The following is a 22,715-nucleotide window of genomic DNA, read 5'->3' on the forward strand; positions in this document are numbered from 1 at the left end:
GGATCAGCCCCTAAATTTGTATCTCTGCATGATCCTGGTCCATGGCAGGTAAAGAGAAGCACTAAGATGCCAGGGTACATGTGTGTTTGTATCTGTGAATGTGTGTGAGGGCATGCCCACACAGGCCAAGGCACTGGTTTAAAGCAATCTTAAAAGGTGGGGTAAATCTGTATTTCTAATGGTAAACACTCTGCTGCTTAGTAAAACAGTATTCTACTGCTGATGGTTTAAACCAAATCCTAACAGGAAACCACATAATTTTCAAGATAAAAGTTTCAAAACAACACAAATTTAAGGCAAATTACTTATACTGCTTCACCCCCATTGTGGACAGGAAAGATGCTCTAAGTGAAAAGTTGGCATTATGAGGTTACACAATCCCAGCCACCCAACAGGCTCATTCCACTCAGCGGAGAATAGGGGTTCTCTATGCTCACAGCAGGCATACAACAGGGTAGCACATATATGCTCTCTGAGCGAGAAAGCAACACCTTCTCACATACAACCCCCTGGAGAGAGATGGGGAAGGCGAGGGGGGAGGACTTTACACCTGCAAACTCCTAACTCTATCAGCGCCAGGACTGGGAAAAACAGCACATTTTTTAAAAAAAAGAAAAAGAAAAAGAAAAAAGGTTTCCTGATAAAGCTAGTAACTTTCAGAGAAGGATGTTCTTAAGTCATTTTTTTCCTAGGAAACTAGTGGGCGCAATGATTCAACATCCAAGTCTTTGTCTCCTTAATGGACTGAGTCAAGCCCTAATGACTGTATAAATAAACTGCTTAAAAGGGCAGCTGTCAGAATTCTTATTCTTCTTGGCAGAAAAACACTATAAGCACAAAGTGTTGTCATATTAATTAAGGCATTTGAACTTCAGGGCACATCTGTCCCTAGGCCTTTGGATAATCAAAAAGACCACTAAAAATAGAATGGTGGTATCTCCAATGGGGCAGACATGAGTGACTTCCAACCCTGAGAGATTCCAGTGAGATGTGACTTGAAATGCACGTTTTGCAATACCATTGAATGTCCATCTATATGTAGCCATTTAAGTTTTTACTCTATGTTCTATTAAGGCTAGTAGACAGAAGTAATTAACAGATATAACTCTTGGCCCATAGTGAAAATCCAGCTAGCTGACTAGCTAACTGAGGTCTGGCAGGGAAGAAAACAGCTCTCCAGGTCTTAAAAACCATTGACTGCACTGAACTCCATGAGTTCCATGAGGAACGTCTTGGTTTTTTTTTTCTTCTTCAATTTCCCCATCACCAAGAGTGAGCCAGCTCTGTCTGTCAAGATGCCCAGGCTGCATGGCAGCAGTGTCAAAGGCTGCCATTTGCTCCAAGGCACTGCCATCTGCAGCAACACAACATTTTGTCTCCGGAAAATAAACACATCTGCCTTTGCCAGCGTCCTCCCACTGTGTCGCCCATCTGGAGCAGGTGAGCTAGAAGGCAAGCCTGGGCATGGGTGAGATGGGCGAACAGGGAGACGAGGCCTCAAGGGAGAAGGCACGTGCAGGAAGAAAGCAGTGCTGTGTCATGTCACATCCTGCTAACCACATTTGCCAAAAAGCTTGTGAAATTACCCTTGTTAGTGATATTTTAATCACAAGTAACAAATGGTTGGTTGTGTTCAGGGGACAAGACCTGCAAAGCCAAGGTTTCACCTGGGCCATCTGTTCACAAGATCACATGACCTCACCAATACCAATAAACAGATGATGTCTTTGTGTCAGCCACCAAAGGCAAGAGGACAATATTGTCCTTTGAATAGAAGGCTCAAGGCAACAGGGTTTTTCTAGAACAGGAGCGTACAATACCTGCCTACCATTAACCAGACTGAACACACTCAAATTCAGGCCAGAGTGCTGAGACAAGTCACTTTTAGAAATGATTGATACCTGAAATTCTTTCCTATATATTCTTCCCTTTCACTTAAAAAAAATAAATAAATTCAAGTCTAGCTATGGTCGTTTTAAAAAATGAATTTATTTTTGGCTGCACTGGGTCTTGGTTGCTGCAGTCAGGCTTTCTCGAGTTGTAGTGAATGAGGGCTACTCTCTAATTGTGGTGCAGGGGCTTCTCTTGTGGAACACGGCCTCTGGGGCACATAGGCTTCACGAGTTGTGGCACATGGGCTCAACAGTTGCAGCTCTTAGAATACAGAGTGTGGGCTTAGTAATTGTGGTATATGGGCTTAGTTGCCTGACATGTGAGATCTTCTTGGACCAGGAATCATATCCATGTCCCCTGCACTGGCAGGCGGATTCTTAACCACTGGACCATCAGGGAAGTCCTAGTTATGGTCTTGATGTCAGATTTCTTTTTAAACTGATGTATAGTTTTAATTTACAATCTTGTGCTTTTTTCAGGTGTACAGCAAAGTGACTTCAGTTATATACATTTACTTTTTCAGACTATTTTCCATTACAGGTTATTTTAAGACATTGAAAATAGTTTGCTGTTGTTGTTCAGTCACTAAGTTGTGTCCAACTCTTTACGACCCCATGGACTACAGAATGCCAGGCTTCGCTATCCTTCACTATCTCCCAGAGTTTGCTCTGATTCATGTCCATTGAGTTGGTGATGCCATTCAACCATCTCATCCTCTGTCGCCTCCCTCTTCCTCCTGCCCCCAGTTTTACCCAGCATCAGGGTCTTTTCCAATGAGCCAATGCTTCACATCAGGTGGCCAAAGTACGGGAGCTTCAGCTTCAGTATCAGTTCTTCCAGTGAATATTCGGGATTGATTTTCTTTAGGATTGACTGCTTTGATCTCCTTGTACTCCAACACCACAGATCAAAAGCATCAATCTTTGGCACTCTACCTTCTTTATGGTCCAATTCTCACATCCATACATAACTACCAGAAAAATCATAGCTTTGACTATACAGACCTTTGTCAGCAAAGTGATGTCTCTGCTTTTGAATACTCTGTCTAGGCTTTTCATAGCTTTTCTTCCAAAACCCTTGTTTCTTATCTATTCTATGTAGTCTGTTTCTGTTCATCCCATACTTCTAATTTAACCCCTACTCCTCCCTTTCTCCTTTGGCAACCATATGTTTGTCTTCCATGTCTGTGAGTCCATTTCTGTTTTGTATATAGATTCCACATATAAGTGGCACAATAAAATATTTGTCTTTCTCTACCTGACTTATTTCACTTAATGTGATATTCTCTATGTCCATCCTTGTTGCTGCAAATGGCATTATTTCATTCTCTTTTACAGTTGAGTAATATTCCACTGTGTATACATACCACATCTTTTTAAACCAGTCATCTGTTGATGGGTACTCGGGCTGTTTCCACGTCTTGGCTGTTGTAAATAGTGCTACTATGAACACTGGGGTACATGTATCTTTTCGAATTAGAGCTTTTGTCTTTTCTGGCTGTATACTCAGGAGTGGGGTTGCTGGATCATATGGCAACTTTTAATTTTTTAGGGATACTGTTTTCCATAGTAGCTGCACCAATTTGCATCCCCACCAATATGTACAAGATTTCCTTTTTCTCCAATGTTCTCCATCATTTATTATTTGTAGACTTTTTACTTTTTTTGACGGTTCTATGCAGCACATGGGATCTTAGTTCCCCAAGGGAAATCAAACCTGTGCCCCCTGCACTGGGAGCACAGAGCCCTAACACTGGACCGTCAGGGAAATCCCTATTGTTTTTAGACTTTTTGATAATAACCATTCTGACTGGTGTGAGGTGATACCTCAATGCAGTTTTGATTTGCCTTTCTCATTTCTCTAATAATTAAAAGAATCCACCTGCAATGCAGGAGACCCCCATTTGATTCCTGGGTCAGGAAGACTCGCTGGAGAAGGGAAAGACTACCCACTCCAGTATTCTTGGGCTTCCCTCATGGCTCCCTCATCTGCCTGCAATGTGGGAGATCTGGGTTTGATTCCTGGGTCGGGAAGATCCCTTAGAGAAGGGAATGGCTACCCACTCCAGTATTCTTGCCTGGAGAATTCCACAGACTATATAGTCCATGAGGTCACAATGAGACATGACTGAGAGACTTTCACTTTCTAATAATTAATGATGTTGACTCATTGGAAAAGACTCTGATGCTGGGAGGGATTGGGGGCAGGAGGAGAAGGGGACGACCGAGGATGAGATGGCTGGATGGCATCACTGACTCGATGGACGTGAGTCTGAGTGAACTCCGGGAGTTGGTGATGGACAGGGAGGCCTGGCGTACTGCTATTCATGGGGTTGCGAAGAGTCGAACACGACTGAGCAGCTGAACTGAACTGAACTGAATGATGCTGAGCATCTTTTCATGTGTCCGTTGGTCACCTATCTATCTTCTCTAGAGAAATGTGTATTTAAATCTTCTTCCCACTTTTTAAATTTTTTTTTTGATACTGAGTTTTATGAGCTGTTAATATATTTTGGATATTAACCCCTTGTCAGTAACACCATTTGCAAATATTTTCTCCCATTCTGTAGGTTGCCTTTTATTTTGCTGATGATTTCCTTCACTGTGCAAAAGCTTTTATTTTGATTTAGTTCTATTTCTTTATTTTTGCTTTTATTTCTTTTGCCTTGGGAGACTGATCTAAGAAAACATTGCCATAATTTATATCAAAGAATGTTTTGCATCTATTCTCTTATAGGAGTTTTATGGTGTCATGTTGCATACTTGGGTCTTTAGCCATTTTGAGTTTACTTTTGTATGTGGTGTGAGAAAGTGTTCTAATTTCACTGATTTACATTTAACTGTCCAGCTTTTCCAATATCACTTGCTAAAGATTGTCTTTTCTTTATTGGATATTGTCACTTTTGTTGTAAATTAACTGACTGCAAGTATGTGGTTTATTTCTGGGCTCTCTCTTCCATTCCAGTGACCTATATGTCTGTTTTTGTGCCAATATCACCTTGTTTTAATTACTATAGTTTTGTAGTATTTGACATTAGATCTTTAAATCATGCTCTCTGGGAGCTGAAAGAAACTATAAAAATTACCCATATGTTCTTTCTCCAGAGGTTTTTCATCTAGCTCATGGGAGAGCTGGTGCTATACCTCCTGTATCAGGAATCATTCAATTACACTAGCTTTCAAACTTTATATCTATAATTTCCAATATGATAGCCATTAGCCACAAGTGGCCACTGAGCACTTAAAAATGTGACTAATGTGACTGAGGAACCAAAGTCTTTTCTTTAAAGAAATAAAAGTTTATTTCTCTTTCAATGTTCAAGAGACTCTCACATAGGAACTGAATTTTAAATAAAACTGAAGTAAGTTTTTCTAATTAAAACACAGTTGATTTACAATATTATATCAGTTTCAGGTGTCTAGTATAGGGATTCAATATTTTTATACATTATACTCCATTTAAAGTTATAAAATAGCTACATTTCCCTGTTTTACAACATATCCTTGTTGCTTATTTATTTTATACAGAGTAGTCTGTACTTCTTAATCCCATGCCCCTATCTTGCCTCTCCTCTCTTTCCTATCCTCACTGGTAAGCAATAGTTTGTTCTCTGTATCTGTAAATCTGCTTCTGTTTTGCTATATACATTTATTCTGTTTTTTAGATTTCACATACAAATGGTAACAGAGTATTTGTCTTTGTTTTGACTATTTTCATTAAGCATAGTATGCTCTAGGTCCATCCACATTGTTGCAAATTGCAGGATTCCATTCTTTTTTATGGCTGAGTAATATTCTACTGTGTGCATGTGTGTGTGTGTGTGTGTGTACGTGTACACACCCCACATCTTTTTAATCCATTCATCTATTGATACATAATTTTAATTATTTTAAATTTAAATAGCCATATATGACTAGTAGCTACCATGCTGGACTATGTCAATCTACAAAAAGCTGAGCACATAATATATGATGGATGTTGGTTTAATTCTATTTTCCTTATTAATAGCACTCTTTACTAGCAGACTGTTGAACTAAAATATAAAATAGCACAAAAAACAATCTCCCATAGGAAACTAACTATTAAATTGCTTCTGTAACAGCAATTTAACAGTAATACACCATAAAAATGAAAGTTTATTAATTTATTTACTAAATGAATGTATTAATTAGGTTTATGTGTCATACACTGTGTTAACAGCTTTGTATGATTACCTCATTTAATCTTCATAATAACTCCATGAATTAGGTACCATTATTTTATAAGTAGGAAAATTAAGCTAAGACTTTGTTCAAAGACACAACTAGCAAGTCAGTGGGCAAAGATTTAAACCCAGGCAGTGTAATTCCAGAAACTGTGTTTAACCAACAAACTAAACTGTCTGTATCTTAAAGAACCAATTTATATAAGATTGGCAAACAACACAGCACATAGCAAACTGGAGATCAAACAATTTGAGCTACAGACATGAAATTATGCATGGTAACTGGCTGACTCAAATAAGTATCATGTGCCAAATGGTGTGACTATATAAAAATGCCAAATCTAGTGATTTTGTACTTATTGGGAAGACTGAAAAACCACCATCACCTTTCTCCTCATAAAAAAATGCCTGAAATATGAATTAGTATTTTAGAACAATCTCATTTGATTGGAAGGTGGCAGAGCAGGGACTGGATCTAGAAGCGCAAGGCAGAGGTAGCCAATGTTTACTAGAGCCCCATGTCATTGTCTACAAGGGATATTTATTTGTTAAGACATCAAACATTTCTGCTAGGAGATTAACCGGATTCACTATATTTGCATAAAGCACACTGCCACTCTTATCTCAATTCTAAAAGGAGCTTAACTCACTTAATGTCTGTAGCATTTAAGACAAAGTGTTTACTGTGCCCAAAGCTGGAATTCTTATTCCAATTCTGCCTGGCAAGTCAGAGGGATATTTTACACAGCAAGCCACAGTATACTCTCTACTGAATACCACAGGAACTTCTAAGAAGCAGGAAAGGTTGTCTCTGATCCATTTACCTCTCTTGGGGAAGAGTAAATAAGAAAGGCCACTGATCTTTCACCCAGATTAAAACAATGTATACAAATTTATCCCCTCTACCCAATTCAACCTGTTTTTAACTTCTATTTAAACTTCACAATTTTTCATATTGCACAAACTCCTTGGTCGAAGCTAGCAAAGAGAGATTCTATTTACTGAGAAGTTCTCAATTCAGTATTAGACACTAGAAAATAAATTGCTTTAAAATCTATAATAAGTAACAAATCAAAACCTGTACTTGTTTTGATTTGTCATAAATCAGCTTAAATAAGTACAGATTTTAAAAAAAATTATGTTCTAGAAACACTACTGAAAAACCAAGTAGCTGTCAAGGCAGAATAGGCAAGTAATTATGGTACCATTAGTGTAGCTTTTGCCTGACCTGCTGTGTGACCTGGAGCTAATCTCTTTGCCACTTTATGCTTTTCATTCCTATCAGTGATAGAGAATTAACTACTATATATCTCAGCAGACTAGTGAGTAGATTAAATTATTAAGCAAAACGCTTCGGGCAAAAGTCATATGAATGTTAAATATTCTGATTTACAAGCACTCATTATCCTAGCACTCCTGTGGGGTTTAGGAAGTTATCACGATTTCATAGATGAGTAAACAGGCACAGGGGTAAAGTCACATGGCAGAGCTCTACTTACTTAGTCCCTGTGGGAAGGGAATAATAAAGACACCTTTAGCAATCATAAACTTTCTTGGCACATCCTACACAATCTTTAATACGTTCAATCCTCTTTTCCCCCTTTCTTTTTTCTTTGAATCTTTAAGATGTTGCATCTGTTAACATGCTGTCAATGGAACAAAGACAGTTCTAAGGTAACAACAAGGCCAGACTAAGTGAAGAGCAATAGTTCTGTGTGCACTGGCAAGAAGAGTCACAGAAAGATACCGTTACTCTCAAAATAAAATCTGTATATAATAGTATTTTAAGGTTTCATGTCCACCACCACATAATCCAACCACAGGAATTAAGAAACAAGGTTTGCTGTGAAAACACTGAAAATTAAAAGGCCACTGCCAGACCTTCCTGTTGGTGTGCCCCCTCCAAATTCTCTGCAACTGTATGTTCACCCTCTGGGCTTTAATTAGCAACTATGCAGAAAGAAAAAACAAATCCCACAAGACTGAAGAATAACAAGTAGCAATAGGAAGGGCTCAAGAAGGCCAAATAAGGGCAAAAATACTACTCGTGTGTAATAGCAATAGAAAAGAAGCATAGATTTCTCTGTTCCTAAGGCTGCTTGCTGTATTGCTTACCCGACTCCGAAGATAGTCAGCCAGGTTTCGGCGAGTGAAATTAGCTGCTGCCGTGGGAGACAGTTCATAACCTGGTACAAGAGATACATACTTGTTGTCAACAGTTCAAAAGTGAAACTGAAAGTTGCTCAGTCGTGTCCGATTCTTTGCAACCCCATGGACTATACAGTCCTTGGAATTCTCCAGGCCAGAATACTGCAATGTGGGAGACCTGGGTTTGATCCCTGGCTTGGGAAGATCCCCTGGAGAAGGGAAAGACTACTGGAGTGGGTAGCCTTTGTCAACAGTTGGGAAATAGCTAGTTAGTACCAGCAGTGATTGCTGGGCATAAAACAGAACCAAGGTAACTATTCTACAGTGAGACTGAATTCATCCTCCTGATTAAGCTATTCATTCAGCAACAGACTGTGGTTTCCTCTACAGAAGGAAAGAGGTACACATATACACAGATGTTTTATATATATATATATATAAGAAAGAGGTCTTGAGATGATAATGTTTTTAGTTTACTTTAAAAAGATAGTGGGAAAGAGAGGCTGGAAATTAGAATAGCCTCAGTCATACTTTATAAGGTTTTCTTTTCTTAAAGTGAAGTAATTTTATTAAGAAGTGTAATATGATTTTCAAAAGCACAAGCCACAGGGAAAAAATTGGTTCTATCGCTGTCTGTAACATTTTAAAAACAGAGGCTTCCAGCATAAAACCTCTAAATAAAGTTGTAATGCCAAGCAAAGTACAGCCCAGAGGAATGGCATCAGATGTGCCTTAGTAACACACTCTGGACATCAACACTCCAGCATAAAATGGGGCTAGTGTCAACAATCACAAGAATGACCCCAACTCAGCAGACCCACAAGAAAATGCCAGTTTGGAAAGATTGCATGTGATTATTTCCTACAACACTCACAATACCAGCGTCACATCAGGTAAGATGTAGATTAAAATTCTAACAAATATTTATTGAACAGCGATTATGTTTCAGAGCTTACACTAGGTGCTTTCACATATATTACTGAATTTCATCCTTACAAGTCTATTAGTTCATGTTAAACTATAATGAAAACAACTCTGAACAAGCAGGAATACTTGTCAATTATCTATCTAACTCTCTAAACAGTGCTAAGGATTTCACCATTATCTTAAAAGGCAGAAAAGTCTGATGCCTGACCATGTGCATATAGATTTTCTTTCTTTCCCTTATTTTGGCTCAGTTATTGAGTCCCTTGGACTGAAGGAGATCCAACCAGTCCATCCTAAAGGAGATCAGTCCTGGGTGTTCATTGGAAGGACTGATGTTGAAGCTGAGACTCCAATACTTTGGCCACCTGATGTGAAGAGATGACTCATTTGAAAAGACCCTGATGCTGGGAGGGATTGAGGGCAGGAGGAGAAGGGAACGACAGAGGAAGAGATGGCGGGATGGCATCACCGACTCAATTGACATGAGTTTGAGTAAACTCCGGGAGTTGGTGGACAGAGAGGCCTGGCGTGCTGCAGTCCATGGGGTCGCAAAGAGTCAGACACGACTGAGCTACTGAACTGAACTGACTGAATTTTAAATGCACAAGCTCTATTGTGTAGGGTTACATACACAAAATACATTCGATAGGTAACTTAAGGAGTTTTAAGGGCAATTTTAACCATATACAATTTGTGTTTTATGCATTGACTTTAGACCCTGAGAGTTATGTAACAGAAACTCTCTTGTTTATCACTCCGCCCTCTCCTGGGCCAGGAGAGGGAAGTATTGCTTTATCAACTGTACTTCAGAAATACTGGGATCCTTCATGGGGGCCATGTAGACAACAAGTAGTCATTAAAAATAATTATTAAAGTATTTTACACATGGCACTGTGCTCAGTGTTATGTGGCAGCCTGAATAGGAGGGGAATTTGGGGGAGAAAAGATACATGTACATGTATTGCTGAAGCCCTTCACTGTTGCACCTGAAACTATCACAATATTGTTAGTTGGTTATATCCCATTAGGAAATAAAAAGTTTAAAAAAAAAGGATTCTAAACTTGCTTAAGCCTAAATACTACGTACTTTAGGTTTCTTAACAGCAGGAACTGAGCCTTATTCATCTTTGAATTCTCTGTGATACTAGGCAGAAGGCTTAACGTGGATGAGGCCCTCAAAAACATGTAATAGAACTGAATGCATGATGCTAAGCTTACCACCTAAAAAACTATACAAATGGATCATACCCAGCCATTTTACACATACAATTATATTAAAATTAAGCTCCTTAATTTATACTAGTTCTATGTATAACAGTATTATTACACTGTGAAGTAAGTAACTGGAAGGAAGGTTCTTTTCTGCTGAAGCATCACTATAAACTTCCCTGGATCAAAGGGCTAGTGGCTAGTACTATTTCACAGGAAGGCTTTCCCAGTGGATAAGAGTTTATTAGCCCCAGAGAGTTCACGAAATATCTCACAAAAATTCTAATTATCTCCCTAGACAAGAACCTACCAGAGAGGCAAGGCAGAAGTCTTTTATGACTCAGTAAATCTCCTATAATTACACAGAGTCTAAAGTTTACAAAGCATTTTCATACATACTATTCATTAATATTAGTATAACAATACCATTTATTTGCTTTTTGACTACGCTGCACAGCTTGTGGGATCTTAGTTCCCCAACAAGGGATCGAACCAATCCCCTCTACAATGAAGTACAGAATCCCAACCACCGGACTGCCAGGGAATTCCCAATAATGCCATTTTAGCGATAAGGAAAGTAAAGGTCCAGAGAGGCTAAGTGATTTGTCACATAAAAAAACAGTATAACCAAGTTTAACTTAGGTCTTTTAGTTCTGAGATTTCGTACATACTGTAGCTCAAGTCACATTCTCTAACACTTAAAAATCTTATATCATCATGCTCATTTTTCAAGATGGGGTTATTTTTATCTCCCATGTATCAGTGTTGTAATAGTTCTCTTTTCTGCTCTGGGATTTTTGTAGAAAATCCTTAGGACCAGAAGGAAGATCTAACTAAGGCTTTAAAAATAGTAAGACTCAAGTAAAAATAAGAGCGCATGTACAGAACTGCCAGTATAGAATATTCTCTTTCAGTACACTTTAAAGACAAAACCACCAGAGCCACATTCTAAGTATTACCCACCATTTCGCATCTTATAGAGCTGCACATTTTTCTGAATATATTCTGCAAACTGTACAGTGTCTCCAGCCTCTCCAACACACAGGAGTAAGATTTTTTCACTCATCTTAAACATCTTGTCATGATCTGCTCAAAGAAAAAACACACAGTGTTAGAAATTACCTTAGCAGAAAATTATTCTTATTACATGGCAACTACAAACAGGTTTATCAATTACCATATTGAATTTTATGAATAACTTTTATGAAGACTTTGATGGGCAACTGTATCAATTACTTTCTTTCACTCGCCAGGTTAAATTCATTTGCATATTTTATTAATATCAATTTCAGGTGGAGAATATATGTAAAAGTTGGTAACTGAAAATACACATAAAAACATTAAGGCACTTGAAATGCAATGAACAACAACTGAAAAAACTGAAGGAATCAAGCCAGTGGCCATTGTCTTTAGGCTCAGGATTCCAAAGCCCTGAAATGTCTCTAGAAATATGAATGTAAATTATTATATAAACAAAAGCATATATGAAAAGAATCAATGCTGCAATTAAGAAACCATCTCAAGGAAAAACAAAAAATCAACTAAGGCTATAAATCACCTAAAAAAGTAAACCAACTCCATTTACAAAGCAAAGAGAAAGTTACAATGAGTGCCAAAGCAAAAATCCTAACAAATATTGCACTAAGCTATTTAAAAATACCTCAAAAATCCCAATACTCTAATCTTATCTAGCTGAACCAGACACATTCAGATTAAACAGATAAATAAATACTCAGATAGAAATTAGTGCCCAAGGAAGAAAACTCTATATTCAGTCCATAGCTTCAGAAAAAAGCTAAATCTCCCTATCTTACTCTCACTTTCACTTTTCATTTTTCAAATAGTGCTGAATAATCTTCGCTGGGAGACATGCTTCCTGTTTGAAAGCTTTTGAAACGTCAAAATCTCTTAACAGGATTTAAAAAACAAATGCTATAGTCAAATACTTTACAAGTATTTGAGAACTGGAGATACCAGTAATAAGGATTCCTAGACTTTAGAGGGGAAGTGCACACAAAATGTGCCTGTAGTATCAAGCTGCCTTGAAACTTCTAGATTCAAACACTTTTATTTGTTAAAGGCTACAGGAGATTTAAAGACTATGACTTTAAAGATTTAAAGACTGTTTATGAAAGAAAAAATTCACATATAGATAAATCATCTATGCAAAGAAAAAGAACCAAAAGAGTATTAGATGCCGCTAGCATCTGAGTTCCTGCAGTTGCAGAAGTATGGGCAATTTTTATTTCTTTCATTATGCTTATGAATATTTCCTATAATATTTATACTTCATATGCATCATTTTTGTAAGAAAATACTACTTAATATGTTTATTGTCATAATGAGAAAAAAAGCTTCATATCGGGGCGGGGGGAGGCCTGTTTACAAAGAATTTATGTTATACTTAGAAGAAATGCTAAATTTTAACAGTAAACTCTTCAACTGTTCAATTTTGAAATAAACTTAATTCAAGGCCAAAATTGTGTTTTTTAAACATGCATTGTATAGTGATTGGTGAAGGGGGTATCAAAAAGAAAGCAAGATGCTAATGACTCCCTAAATCATGCAGGACGGGCTATGTAGCTCAAGGCAATTTCTCATCCTTAAAAAAGAACATACAAGATCCACATGCAGGAAACAAGTGGACAACAAAATAAGCAAGGTAAGCATACAATACTCTAGACGGAACCCAGGAGATTTTCGGAGTCTGGGCTGAGCAAGCCTAGTTGAGCTCAAGTCTGAGCAAATTATCTGCCCTTTCTAAGCCAGTTTCCGGTATGTAAGATGAAGATACTGTCACCTACCCCTGCCTAACTCATAGGTGGGGAAAACTGTACAACATTATCATACTCAGTGTGAGACGATGTGGTTCAGCTTACACATGCTACAGGAATTTGGGGGGTAAAAAGAGCAATCTGTGTGAGCTGAGGCACTGTGAGAAATTTAAAAGCAATTCTACACAGGCCAGAAGATAAGAGAAATGAAATGGGGCATATAACCAGACTGAAATATTGTGCCACTTTAACAAGCAAGCAATCTCTGGGAAACATCTTCTCTATAGTATCAAAATATCTTACAGCAACAAACCTAAAAACTGATTGGAAGCGTCACTCTCATTTTATACCAGAAGAATAATGAATCTCAAAAGGTTAATTCATTTTCAGCCTACCCTATATAGTTTCTTTATGAAATGAAAGGAAGGAAAAAGTCCTTATACAATTCCAAAGCTTCTATCATAAACATTTTTATATCTGAAAACACTATAGGGAAAATTAGAGCTAAATACAATTATTTTCAACCATTTTTAAAGAACTAATTCAAATTCATCTTCCTTCTATACCACAGTGATTTCTCTGAATACCATAAGGATTTATTTTGAAACCATTAATTTAAAAGCTAACCTAATACTCACTGGTGATACTTCTTTTTATCATACAAAATCATCTTGTGATATTTATTTCCTGGTTTTCTTAATGTCTTAGACCCCTTTATGGACTATACCAAATACACTGCATATCCTGTAACACCTAAAAGCACTGTGTATGTAAGTAGGCTTAAAACACATTCTATTTTTTGAAGTGGCTTCATATATATTATTGTGAAGAAACAGAACACCTATAAATGTACTGAATTTGTTACTGCTAAACTACTTCATGCTAAACTCACCTGCATGTCAAAGGCCTTAGTATTCAAAATAATGAACAGATTTACCCTTAAAAAACAAATTGACTCCTTTGGAAAACATGGTTTACAAGTAAAACTTCTACAAACTAATCATGGAATTTCATAAAGTAATTTGACTTAAGGAACACAATCCACACCATAAATGTTTAACAGTTTGATAATTTTCCTTTCCTTAAGCCAAGAATGAACTGTTACCTGCCCTCAAAGCATAGAGATCTCGTAGATCTCTTCTTCCTCTGGAGTAGATAAAAACAATCTCTGCTTTCTCTGCACTACCTGAGAAGTTTGAATGTACTTTTCATATGCAGCATCATTTTCTAGCTTGTGTTATAATTCTTTGTACATATATCTGAATCCCTTATTAAACTGCAACTTCTAAGATAAGGGCCACATCTTATTTTTCTCTGCATCCCTTCAGCACCTAGCACTATAACAGACATATAGGTGTCCCAAACTATTTGTCAAATGAACATTAAATCATCTGGGCCAACAGATAATACTTTTTCAAAAGTAGGATATCTATGAATCGTGAAAACACACTCTTAAGATTCCGCAGACAAGCAACCAAAATCTTTTAAAAATATGGAGTCAAACTGCACACGTCTGAACCTGGGTTCTGTCAGCTGAGGCCTTAAGCAAGTTTCTTAACCTCTATGCCTCCGAACTGTCAATGTGACAGCATCCATTTCAAAAGGTTAAATGAATTAATGTAAACTGCTTAAAATAACACATATACAAGTGCTCAGTATGTTTACTACCAGGTATCTGTCATAGTGTTAAACATCTGCACAAAACTTTATCAACTCAATCCTCTCAACAAGTTTTGAGGTTGGTGTTACTAACCCTGATTTAGCAGATGAGGAAACTTGGGCACTGAGAAATAATTTGTGCAAAGTCATAAAGCAAATGAGTGACGGGGCTCCAGTTTCCTAACTCCACTAGCTACTTAAATACAAGGAAAACTAGGAAGCCAGTGCCCTGAAAAAGAAGGATCAGAGCTAAGACTAGGGAAGATACAGGCAGTGGAAGGGAAATGGCAGGTTTCTAGTCCCACAATCTCTCCCCAGGATCCCACCTTATGCTGTCACAATCTAACCTCTTCAGCACTGACAAGAAGAAATTTATCAGAGACTAGGGGGTCTAGGAATCCTGGAGCCGGCCTGGCACTTAAACACTTAAACTGAGTTCCCTTAAGCAACTCTCGCCTAGCAAGTATTCAGCTAAAGCTGAAGCACAGTACTGACCCAGGAACCCTGGGAGGAGCCAAAGTCAAGGCCCTAAGCCTGTCTGCCTGTCTCCTAATTCTAAAACTACGCAAGAGCTGACCTGGGCAGTCGGGGTTCCAGGCCCAAGACCTCCCCGGTACTCACCCAACCTCCCACGAACTCCTCCCGGCTGTCCCTATACCCAGGCCCGGCCTGGCCTCCCCTGCTTCCTCTCACCATCCTTCATCTGGACAATATTGCTAGCAGCCACCCGGTCGGAGGCGACAAGGACATAGTCGGGACCCTGGATGCCGATGAGGTACTCCATGGTAGCAGGAGGCCGGGGACTGCAGGTTCAATCGAGCGCGGGGCTGGCCGGCTTCTCTGCCTCACGGGTGAGACAGCACCTCCGAGCAGAGCTCCGCGCGTCGCAGGCCCCGCGACAGTCCCGGCTACCGGCGCTCCCGTATGACGCACAACTGTCGCGAGAGTTTGGAAAGTGAGGGTGGTGGTTGGTGCGTTAAACGCTGTTCTCGGCTTCTAGGTCTCTTGCGATCCCGGCAGTACCGGGTACTTGCCTTACGTAATCTTACGTAATACCCAGTTTCTTTATTTATAATTGGGAGTTTAAAACTCGCTTGAGGAGGAAATCACGCGCTGTATACAAAGTGCAGAGCACATACGTCTGCCAAAAGGTGTGCGTCTTTAGCTGGCAATTTCCCTTCGGTTCTCGGCAAAATATCTCCTGAAACCCCTTTCCTGCGAGCTAGATTAGAGAAAAATAAACTTGAAATTTGAAAGGAGCCCTTTTTACAGGTTTCATAATTGTAAAATATGACTGAATTAAAGATCTAAATATGAAGACAAATAATAAAAGATGTGTTTATGTTCTTCCAACCTCAAATTATATGTAGTTGCTACCTCTGATAACAGTGATTTAAAGGGAGTACTTTCACTTTTTATTTTATACACATCTATATTATTTGAATGTTTCACAGTGCTCAGGTATTGCTCGTATGTTAATAGGAAAAAGTACAGCCATCCTTTTACATGTTTCAGCCATTCTGGGGAAAGCTAATATATTCCATGATTAGTTTCTGATATTTGAATGGTTTGATAATTGAGTCTTCATACTAAACATACTAGCTTATTCAGAAATGGAAAACTGGTTGCAATTGTATCTCTAAACACAACTATGCAATTCTCTCGCTTCTGCAAAAATGTGTAGTCCCTACTCCCTTCTGAATGTTTCTTCAGCTCTCTGCCCAAGCAGGAACACAGAGCCTGAGGAGCTTGGGGCAGCCAATCTACCATGGGATTATGCCAGAGGCAAGTGAGGTCATTAAATCGACCATCTCACTATGAACACAGATGCATCCATCATCCTGGAAAGATCCTTTCTTAAACACCACTGGGGAAGCAGTCTCTTAAGCCTCTCTCCCTTTCTGTCATTTTGTTTGTGTTTTACAATTGCAAAAATTGCATAGTTATACTATACATACACAAATAACACAGAAGTGAAGTTAACTCTCTGTCCTCATCCCACCAGAGGTAAATACTTACCAGATGTCTGTATCCTTCCAGAACTTTTTTCCTTTGCATATACCAATATTTATCTCTTCATTCATTCATTCATAAAGGCTGCAGAATTTGAATTGGAAAACCCAATTTTTTAAAAGGACCTTAAAAAGAAAGGACCCCCAAGCATCTTATAAGCTGGCCATTCATCCTCCTCCCCAGGAAATCCCCTCTAGCTAAGTCAAACTAGATTCTCTAACTTCTCATTATAATAGAAGAAAGTCGATTTTCAAGATATAACTTGTTCTATTTCACTAAGAATTAGGGAGAATCCCTCCTTCATTAAAGTCTTAGAATAACTGAATGTTAGAAAAAGTGCCCGCAGAGCTTCCAGAAATGGCATGATATAGTCAATTTTTCTGTAAAGAACCAGATAGTATTTTTGGCTTTATAGGCTATCAAGTATCTGCCATAACTACTCAGTGATGCCATTGTAGTGCAAAAGCAGCCATAGCAAATATATAAATCAGTGAACATATAAATCAGTGAACATGGCAATGTCCCAATAAAACTTTATTTACAAAACACAAGTGAAAGGGAGAGGTGGATTTGGCTCATGAAACAGTTTGCAGACCCCCAAAGTAGTGGGAGGCCTGTGAATCGGCACCTAACTCTGGTTCCAGGTCTACCTCTTCCAACTTTGGTGCAAAATTCATTGAGCCTGAATTTCTTTACTTAAAGGGACATTCAGAAGAGAGATTTGCTTTTTGTTTTTCTTGAGATAGGAAGGAGATGCAGGCTTGTTTGGCTCCATGAGTATAAGAAGTCATATCCTGTTCCTTCATGAACTCTGGGAAGTTTGGCAGGATCATAAAGAAGAATGACTGCAGTGTACCTAGGGAATACGGGAGGCTACCAGCTTTGCCAAGACTCCCAAGCTTGACATGGAAGCATCAGTTTAACCCATACTCAAAAGACTCTGTGAGCTTAGATAGTAAGGTTGGGACCAAGACTGGAAATCAGTGGCCTAACCCTAAATATTCACAGATATTAATAGATAATGTTGATGCCCTGCCCATATCCCTTTACCTACTTGTAGTAGCTGCCATACCCTAGCTTCCATAAATCTTGATTAATAACAACTCACAACTTTGCCTTTCTTTGGAGAACTTCCATCAACCCTAAGAGAAGCATTTTTGCCTGGGAGGCTATGAACCAATTCACACTCCCCAATCATTGACTTACTGACACAGGGATAAAAGATCAATTCCCTTAACTTAATGCAGAATATAGTTTGTCCTCCAGAGTTTCAGATTAAAGCTAGACTCCAACCAAGACACATTCTTGCTTAACTTTATCCCTGCCCTATCTGGCTTCTGTTACTCCCTTTTTCCTACTTCAGAAGCTAAAGGCAATTCTTTAGCAGGTATGCATGCTAATGGGCTTCCCTGAAAGCTCAGTTGGTAAAGAATCTGCGTGCAACGTAGGAGACCTTGGTTTGATTCCTGGGTTTGAAAGATCTGCTGGAGAAGGGATAGGCTACCTACTCTAGTATTCTTGGACTTCCCTTGTGGCTCAGCTGGTAAAGAATTCGCCTGCAATGCAGGAGACCCCAGCTCAATTCCTGGGTTGGAAAGATCCCCTGGAGAAGGGAAAGGCTACTCACTTCAGTATTCTGACCACGGACTGTGTAGTCCATGGGGTCCCAAAGAGTTGGACACAACTGAGCAACTTTCACTTTCACTTCATGCTAACAAGCTGCTGGGTCTAAAGTCCTTAGGCAAGAACCTTTTACAGAACAGAAAAACAAAATTATGGAGGGATTCACATATTACATCATAGGTACACAATCTGGCCCCCAACTTCATATTTTATATCAATCAACATTGCAGGGAAACGGAACAGTTTACATCTAAGCTAGAAGAAAACAGCCTGGCTGTCCTAGGTAGTAGACTCAAGAAGTTGTTTGAGCTTGTTTTCTTGGTCAGGCCTGAGAAAGCTTGGGTCATATTTCTCAAATGGCTTCAAAACTCTTTTTATGAGTTTTGGCTGAATGAAAAATCAAAAGGGAAAACAGAATTTTAAAAAATTTCCATATTACTGGACTTCCGTGGCGGTCCAGGGGTTAAGAATCTGCCTTCCAATGCAGGCCACATAGATTCCATCCCTGGCTGGGAACTAAGATTCCACAGCTGCTGCAGGGCAGCTAAGAAGGCACACCGCACCTACTGAACCCTTGCGCCCACAAAAAATATCCCACATACTGCAACTAAGACCTGATGCAGCCAAAAATAAATACTTTTTAAAAAAGTTTCCACGTTATTATGAAAGACTGACTGTTTTTTGAAGTCATGGTACCAATCAACAATCTGTTTTAAACCTGCCTAATCGATAAATGAGAGTTCTATACCCTTGGTAACAAATCACCAGAACAGGTTTAAATACTTTTACTCAATCAATATTGATACATCAGTCAATGACATAATGAACATGCTTTTTTTGCAAGCCAATCACTCAGTGACAGCTCCTTATTTCTAAGTCAGCCAGTCAAGACTTGACCCATTCCAACAAACATACTTCTGAATGCCAACCAATGAACCAAGTGTTTCTTGGGTTTCACCCAAGAAACCACGCTTATTAAGATTATATCAACCCCTTATGCCTCTGAAAATCTACAGTCTCTGAATTCCATGCTCTCCCAAAACTCTAAGATGAACAGTCTGCTTTTCTGGGAGAAACTAAGCCTAATCAGCATGTATGTAAGTAAGCAATAAATTAAGCTTTGTATTTTTTGTTTTAGAGGCTGAGTGGTGGCCTGGTGGTCTTGTCTATTGATGCATTGAGGGTCTCTAGCTCTGAGCGGGTTCAGAATAAGAAAGTGCTTCAGCAGTGTCGGGCTACAATATAAGCCGCCTGGCTACTTGGGCCCCTTGCCCCAGCTGACTGTGTATTACTACAGGTGTCTTTGGTAAAGAAATATGCCATATGAAACTTCTGTTAATCCGCAATGGGAGAGTTGTAGCTCAGACTTCTGACTCTAGGGGAAGGGTATACCATCTGGATAGAAGTGTCTGACCGTAGAATGTTGAATGACTGTGTAGTTTGAATTTCTCATTATGAGCTGAGTTCTATCTAACCTACCAGATTATAAGATGAAGTGGGCCCAGCAGTAATACATCATAAAGCGAAAGTGAGACATCTAGGATCAAGTCTGAGCAAGTCCAGAGAGCACAAGTAAGCTGCACAAAGAGTTTGGCAGGGATAACTGATGCTAATCCTTATGAGGAGAGAGGGCTGTGCTACATAATGAGGACATAGAGGAATATATCTGGCACCCAGCTGATCTACTGGGGCATCTCTTGGTACTCTTAGACCCAGCTGAACTATAAGTATAGCAACCATGGCCTGGTAAGGATCTGGTGACCAAGTGCCAAGACTGGACACCTTAGGAATGAGGGTGTGAATGTGTATCAGATTATCACATTGTACACCTTGAACTTATTAATGCACAGTATTATATGTCAAATATGTCTCAATGAAGCTGAAGGGCAAAAGAAATTAGGAAGTGGGTCAATTTACCAGGTAAGCCAAAGGGGAGAGAGGTCTAAAATGGGTGGCAGGGACTTCCCTGCTGGTCCAGTGGTTGAGAATCTGCCTGCCAATGCAGGGGACATGGGTTCAATCCCAGGTCCAGGAAGATTCCACATGCCACGGGACAACTAAGCCCATGCCCACACCTCCTGAGCTGACATGTCGCCAAGACTGAAGTCCACATGCCCTAGAACCTGTGAAAAAGTGAAAGTGAAGTCATTCCGTCGAGTCCAACTCTTTGGGACCTCATGGACCGTAGCCTACCAGGCGCCTCCACCCATGGGATTTTCCATGCGAGAGTACTGGAGTGGGCTCCCATTTCCTTCTCCAGGGGATCTTCCCAACCCAGGGATCGAACCCAGGTCTCCTGCATCGTGGACAGACACTTTACCATCTTAGCCACCAGGGAAGCCTAGAACCTGTACTCCACAGCAAAAGAAGCCAACGCAATGAGAAGCCAGCACACGGTAACAGCACAGCCAAAAATAAATAAATAAATAGAATAAAAAATAAATAATAAAATGAGTGGTGGTGGGGGGGTTTCCCTGGCAGTCCAGTGGTTAAGACTCAGAGCTTCCATTGCAGGGGGTACAGGTTCAATCTCTGGTCCAGGAACTAAGAGATCTCTGGCCCAGCCCATAGGCCACATGGTTTGACCCAAAAAATTAAAAAATAAAGTGAGTGGTGGTAGAGGAAGATGGTGAATGTCAATTACAGCTCATAGACAAAATGTAGCAAGAGAGGCTGTAGTTTGCTCCACTATACCCTACTCTTGTAAGTTTAGAATTGGTTGGTCAGAATGGTGACCAACCACGGTCCTGAAGAAGCTATGCCTAGAAGAGTGAATTTAATATGAGAAGAAAGTAGAGCTGACTGGGGCAAAGGGTGGACTGTAGACACTCTATCTGTGTAAACACCCCCTCAGCTATGTTGGTTAACATAGTTGGATAACAACTTACAATTGCTATATTAGTCTGCTTGGGCTACCATACAAAAGATTACAGCCTGAGTGGCTTACACAGTAGAAATTTATTTTCTCAGTTCTATAGACTAAAAATCAAGGTGCCAACAAGTTCAGTTCCTGGTGAGAGCTCTTTCCCAGGGTTACAGATGGCTGACTTGTCATTATCTCCTTACTTGGCCTTTCCTCAGTATGTGGAGAGAGAGAAAGAAAGATGGAGGGAGGGAGAGAGTTATATCTTCCTTTTCTCTTATAAGGCCTCTCATCCCCTCATGAAGGCAAACCCTCGTGACCTAATCTAATCCTAATTATCTCCCAAAGGCCCTGTCTCCATGTATAATCATACTGGTGGTTAGGGATTCAATATATGAATTTGGGTAGAGGACAGAAACAGTCAGCCCAGAACAGCTACCTCTTTTCTAGAGAATTATCAACCCCTCACCTGAAAGGCTGCACCCCACCTTGAGCAATAACTCATTGACACAGGGATACAAAAGACTGGTTCTTTTGCCTCAATGGGTAACCCATGTCTCCAGTTTCATTTGCTTCTGCCAGTCAGAACCCATTCGCCTGGGACACTCTGATGGACCTTCACTGACTATAGCTTCCCCTTTGGCCCTGTCTTTTCCTCATAGGCTGGTTGTGACATTCAACCACTGCTATTTATTAGAGGTCCTTGGTTTCATCTCTCAAAGTTGCCCTTGACTCCTTGATTACATCTGAAATATGCTACCTGCCCATCTGGAACAGGCCCTGATAGTCCCCAGGTTTTGGTCTTATTAGGCCCACATTGTGTAAAACACTCTCTTCCACATTCCAGTCCCATTATTCTCAGCCTTGGTGGTACTTCTGAAGCTGTTCATCCAAGCTGGGCAAATACATCATTTAAACAGTTCCTTTTTCTGTCTTCCATATTTAACTGATGGTTAGACACTTGAAGTCATAAGCAGCATTTCTAAATCCTCATCCTTTTGTACAAAGCATCTTTCTATATCACATCTTTGGCCTTCATAGCACCTACTTTTACTTCAGCCTGGATGTTTATCTTTCCTCTATTCTTTTCTTTTCTTTTCTTTTTTTTTTTTTTGACCACACCATACAGCTTGCAGGATCTTAGTTTCCTGAGCAGGGATCAAACCAATGCTCTTGGTGGTGAAAGCAGGGAGTCCTAACTGCTGTTCTGCCAGGTGATTCCCTCATCACATTTCTATTTAGCACCTTCTATGTCAGGTCAGGAAGCTTTCTTCCAAACACATGTTTCTTGGATGTCCATAAAATTATCTCTGTGCTTACCAGTGATGTTTGTTATGTTTCAGAAAATTCAGTGCCTCCAACTTGGAGACACAATGGAAATAGTGGTTAAAATCCTGTATTT

At 39.5% G+C, this 22,715-nt stretch overlaps 1 protein-coding gene across 1 annotated transcript in view; it reads right to left on the bottom strand.

Moving 5' to 3' along the window:
- The window catches only part of PSMB2 (proteasome 20S subunit beta 2), a 34,625-nt gene extending 18,754 nt beyond the window's left edge, over nucleotides 1-15,871 (bottom strand). The window contains exons 1-3 of the mRNA XM_069545638.1: nucleotides 15,508-15,871; nucleotides 11,345-11,467; nucleotides 8,213-8,283 (exon numbers count right to left, since the gene is read on the bottom strand). Of these exons, the coding sequence (XP_069401739.1) occupies nucleotides 8,213-8,283; nucleotides 11,345-11,467; nucleotides 15,508-15,598 (285 nt within the window). The 5' untranslated portion in view covers nucleotides 15,599-15,871. The remainder of the gene's footprint in view (nucleotides 1-8,212; nucleotides 8,284-11,344; nucleotides 11,468-15,507) is intronic.
- Between the last annotated feature and the right edge of the window lie 6,844 nt (nucleotides 15,872-22,715).

The sequence above is a fragment of the Ovis canadensis genome, chromosome 1 (assembly GCF_042477335.2).
Source record: "Ovis canadensis isolate MfBH-ARS-UI-01 breed Bighorn chromosome 1, ARS-UI_OviCan_v2, whole genome shotgun sequence".
In the NCBI taxonomy this organism is placed as follows: Eukaryota; Metazoa; Chordata; class Mammalia; order Artiodactyla; family Bovidae; genus Ovis; species Ovis canadensis.